Source organism: Echinops telfairi, unplaced genomic scaffold (genome assembly GCF_000313985.2).
Source record: "Echinops telfairi isolate 266 unplaced genomic scaffold, ASM31398v2 ScPeMD7_22;HRSCAF=79, whole genome shotgun sequence".
In the NCBI taxonomy this organism is placed as follows: domain Eukaryota; kingdom Metazoa; phylum Chordata; class Mammalia; order Afrosoricida; family Tenrecidae; genus Echinops; species Echinops telfairi.
In genome coordinates this window covers 3390612-3395152 of record NW_022103919.1, presented here as the reverse complement: position 1 = coordinate 3395152, position 4541 = coordinate 3390612, and the positions used below count along the sequence as shown (strand labels likewise).

The 4541-nt window shown below is 48.7% G+C and overlaps 1 protein-coding gene across 5 annotated transcripts in view; it reads right to left on the bottom strand.

The window, feature by feature from the left end:
• ODF2 (outer dense fiber of sperm tails 2) overlaps positions 1 to 213 on the bottom strand; it is a 43849-nt gene extending 43636 nt beyond the window's left edge. For 3 of the 5 annotated variants that reach the window (XM_013007388.3, XM_013007390.2, XM_045288542.1), the window contains exon 1: positions 50 to 137. Coding sequence is in view for 2 of the 5 variants with exons in the window: in XM_030885118.2 (XP_030740978.1) it covers positions 50 to 213 (164 nt within the window). In the remaining 3 variants the exon portion in view is untranslated. Of the gene's footprint in view, positions 1 to 49 lie in introns of all 5 variants that reach the window. The other 2 variants (XM_030885118.2, XM_045288541.1) reach the window with 1 other exon arrangement.
• Positions 214 to 4541: the final 4328 nt, after the last annotated feature.

The following is a 4541-nucleotide window of genomic DNA, read 5'->3' as shown; positions in this document are numbered from 1 at the left end:
CCCCGCCAAACACACACGCCCGCTCGCGCCGACAGAGGCGGCCTCTCACCAGGAGCGACACGGCTGCGCCCAGAAACGCCTCCTTATGAAGTCGTTGAAATCGGAGGCCAGGGTCGTGCCATGGAGACGCCGCGGCGGATGCAGTCCGGCTCCGGCGGCGACTCCTCCCCTTTTCCGCCTCCTTTTCCGACACCCGGTCGGCAGCTCGCCCATTGGCCAGTTCAAACCCCCTAGTGAGCCGCACGGGTTTCGCCATGAGGCCCAGCCCCTAGCGTCACAGAGACGCCCACCCCTGCGGGAAGCTCCGCCTACTTCCGGGCCACGCTCGCCGTGGCCATGGAGACGAGCGACGCCGGCCGCAGGGACTAGCCGGGGCTTGTCCCAACTCTCCGGCCTGGCTCCTTGCTCCTCTGCCATTTTTTCCTTTTTCCCTGCCTTCCACGACTCCACTCCATGGCTTCTGGTTCCGACCCCACGTTCCTAGACTTTAAAGGTGCCCTAAAGCACCCACCACCCTCGATACATATTGCAATGCCTAGGGTCTAGGAAGGGTCAAGTTGGCAGCCGGGCCTCACCACTGGCCAGCTTAGTTCGATCTGGGTTGAGAATGGAATACAGTCCGGTCCCCAGTGCAGAGTACAGAGATGGAGCTAGCTTCTGCACACCTCCCTCCTTCTCCCACTTCACAGAAGAGGCAGACATAGCGAGGCATTGACCTTTGACGAAAACAGGCTCCACCTTCTCATTGCTTTTCGCAGCCCTTTTGCACCATGTGCTTGTGTGTGTGTACACGCCTGTCCCTGTGAAGTTCAGGTTGGGACGCCTTCTTCTCAACTCTTTACTGCAGGCAATCATGTGGCTCAAGGTGCCACCTTGGATTCTGGGAGTCGTTAACATTCTCAGGGACAGCCTTTACAAGAGTTAGCCTGTGCTTTCCTTGAAATCCTCATCTTCAGTGACTTTACCTCCTCAGTCACGCGTGCCTAAGGTCACACAACTGTTCTACAGCCATCTTAAATTCTAACTTCCCCATCTCCTAAGAAAAAACCTGCTTCGGGGCCTTCTCACAGCCTAATGCCTACCATATTTGTTCTTAAACATCAGAGCACCCTCCACTTCTTGCCTTCTTTTTCTCTGTGCTGAACAAATGATCCCCAATCTCTGTTGTAGCCCAACCACGTAGTGCTCTGCAAAGATCAACTCCACGATGTAGAAACAATGGCCTCCGCTTTCAGCCGCATCTTCAACACTGCCCAGCGATTGTTCTGTCTCTAGACCCCTGTGACTTCTCCAAACCTTTCTTCTTCCCTAGCCCAGGTGCCCAAATTCCCTGTTTGGTAGAGAAAACAATTGAGCCATCAAATGAAATTCCTTCAGCCTTCTCCTATTAACTTACCTCAGCCTTAGGAAGAGATGTGCTTCTTGCTGCCCAAGGAAAATGTCTTGTTTCAACACCTAGGGCAAACATCTCTATAAAATGTTCCTATCGGGGAATCGATTACAAGGATCTACATGTGACCTCCTCCCTGGGGGACGGACAACAGGGAAGTGGGTGAAGGGAGATATCGACAGAGCATGATATGACAATAATAATTGATAAATTATCAAGGGCTCGTGAGGAAGGGGGGAGAGCAGGGAGGGAGGGGGAAAATGAGGACCTGATGCTTAAGGGGAGAACAAATGTTTTGAGAATGAGGGCAATGAATGTACAAATGTGCTTTACACAATTGGTGTATGTATGGATTGTGCTAAGAGTTGTATGAGCCCCTAATAAAGTGATTTTTTTTAAAAAATGTTGCTATCCCCTAAGTGCTTCTCAACCTGTGGGTCATGACCCCTTTGTGGGTCAAATGACCCACAGTATTCATAACAGTAGCAAAATGACAGTTATGAAGTGGCCACGAAAATAATTTTATGGTTGGGGGTCACCACAACACAAGGAACTGTATTAAAGGGTCACGGCATTAAGAAGGTTGAGAACCACTGCCCTAAGACAAAGGTTGGGAGTCTCAGTGTTCTCACATGCACTAAGCTAAGGTTGATTTAAGTCTCTACTCAATGTCAAGCAGGAGTTCTGCTGGCACCTCGGATTAGCAATCAGCTGCTGGCAGAAAGGTTAGGAACATACCAGTTACTCTAGAGGAGGAGGATGTGGCAGTCTGCTTCCTTCACCAGAGAGGGTTCCTGCCCCGCCCACATTGGGTTCGCCTCCTCTTCTACCACTATGGAGACTCCTGGGAGCCTTTACAAGAAAGTCAAACTCAGCAGTAACAGAACTGGGGGGTAGAGAGCAACTATCAAGCCCACCATGTGATCAGGAACAAGAGAGGGGGGTAGCGGGGACCAGGAATGGATTGTGTGGCTGTTTAGTTTGGCTAACAGTCGTATCTAGTGCAGGGAAGACTACGGTGAGCATGGTTTCTGTGGAGCAGTAGATGGACCATCGCATGCCATGCGATACTTTGGATAGTGACAACATTCATGAGGGTCTCGATAAAAATCTTGGTTTTAGTCCTGAACATAAAGAAGAGAATGTCTGACATATCGGAGAAGTTGTTTGCAGCTGTTTGCTGGTCTGGTGTGCATCGCAAGCTTTAGCTAGAAAGCTTGCCCTCAGGATCGTAACAATGCAAAGCAAAGTCATGAGGGTGTGCAGGTTGGCCATTATTTGAAATATTGCCAAATGCTCCTCTGCATGCTTATGAACAGAGAGATGTCAGTGGGCTCTACTTCCATTACACCCTTGGAAACCCTATGAGTCAGTGTTCCTCATGAGTCAGAATCACCCGGATGGCAATGGATTTGGCTTTGCGATGAGTGAATTCCAGTGCTAGGAGTAAAAAGGTCAACAATCCCATTGAGGTCGGCAAGGAGCTCATGATAGACCTTTCCAATGTAGCCAAACAAAATGATTGAAATGGCCCCCTTTCCACAGACTAAAAGGATTTTGCCTTCAAGGTTTTGTGCTCTCCCACTTCTGAAGTGGCTCCGGCCCTGCCTTTGCAGTTCTCTGGGGGTTTTGTGACAAAGGACTCAAAAATGGACAGTAGTAAGAAATCATTCTCATGTACCGTACCTGCCTGTGTGCGGGCGCGTGCATGCGCGCACGCATCCACACACACAAGCCGGGTAAGGGGAACAAGGGAAAGGAAAGCAGACTGAGAAGAGGCATGCGGAGGGAGCTGCTGAAGACACAGGGACAGAGCATCTGTAGTGTGTGAAAGATGTGGGATGGGAAAGGGGAATGTTCACAAGTCTCACCTTGGTTCTGTTAATCTGCCCCTTCATGGTGTTTGAAATACACAAGTATAAGCGAGTTATTCTGATATGATTTGGGGTTGCTGGACTGCTTTCTGAATGCTAACACCAACACCAACACCACTCCCATTCTCCTGTCTGGGGGTGATGACTCCCAAACTGCTGCTGTGACTGCGCAGTTGAGCTAACAGGTTCAAGGAAAGGAGAGTGGGGAAAGTAGCTCCAATCAACCAGGGTTAGATGGGAAGGGCTTCCCAGAGTTGACAGTAACAGAAGGCTATGAGCCATGAAGGATGAGTAGATGCTCCGCAGACAGACAGCAGAAACGGGAGCTTCCAGAAGAGAGGCAAAAAAGGCGTGAGTGAGTAGTGTTCTGGGAAGCATCAGTCCTCCTGTCCCTTGAAGTGCTGCCAATGTCATCAGACCAGATCATGAAAAGCCTACTAGGCCAGGCTGTTTCATTCCCCCCAATTGTCATTGTTAGATTCTAACAGTGACCGCAACAGAAGGAAAAACTTCCTAGTGCTGGACCATTCACACAATTAGTATATTTGAGCCCATTGCTTCAGCCACGGTGTCAATTCATCAGTATTTTCAATATTCTTAGCCAAGACCATAACTCAAATGTATCCATTGTTTTCAGAGTTCCTTATTCATTGTCCAACTGTTCCATGCATATGAGACAATTGAAAATACAATGGCTCCTGAGGAACACAAGAGAAAGGGAGGTGGGAGAAGGAAAGGGGTGGGGGTGGGGGTCCACCAACCCAGGGACAAGGGAACAACAAGTGCACTAAAATCAGTGCATAAAAGGGTGTAGGATACCTAGTGGGCCTTAATCAAGGGAAACGTAACAGGAATTACTGAAACCTGAATGAAGACTGAACATGATAGTGGGACACGAAGAAAGTAAAAGGAAATGGAGGAAAGAAATAGGCGAAGGACATTCATAATACAGACATGTACATATGTAAATATATTTATATATAATAGGGAAATAGATCTATGTACTTACATGTTAAGTATTAAGGCAGCAGATGGACATTGGGCCTCCACTCAACTACTCTCTCAACACAAGAGCACTTTGTCCGAATAATCTGGCAGTCTGTGATGTTCACCTTCCCAACAAGATCACTGAAGACAAATGGTGCATAAGCAAATGTGGTAAAGAAAGCTGATGGTGCTGACTGTCTGGGGTCTTAAAGGCTTGAAGATAAACAAGCGGCCATCTAGCTGAGAAGCAACAAAACTCACATGGAAGAAGCACACCAGCCTGTGTGATC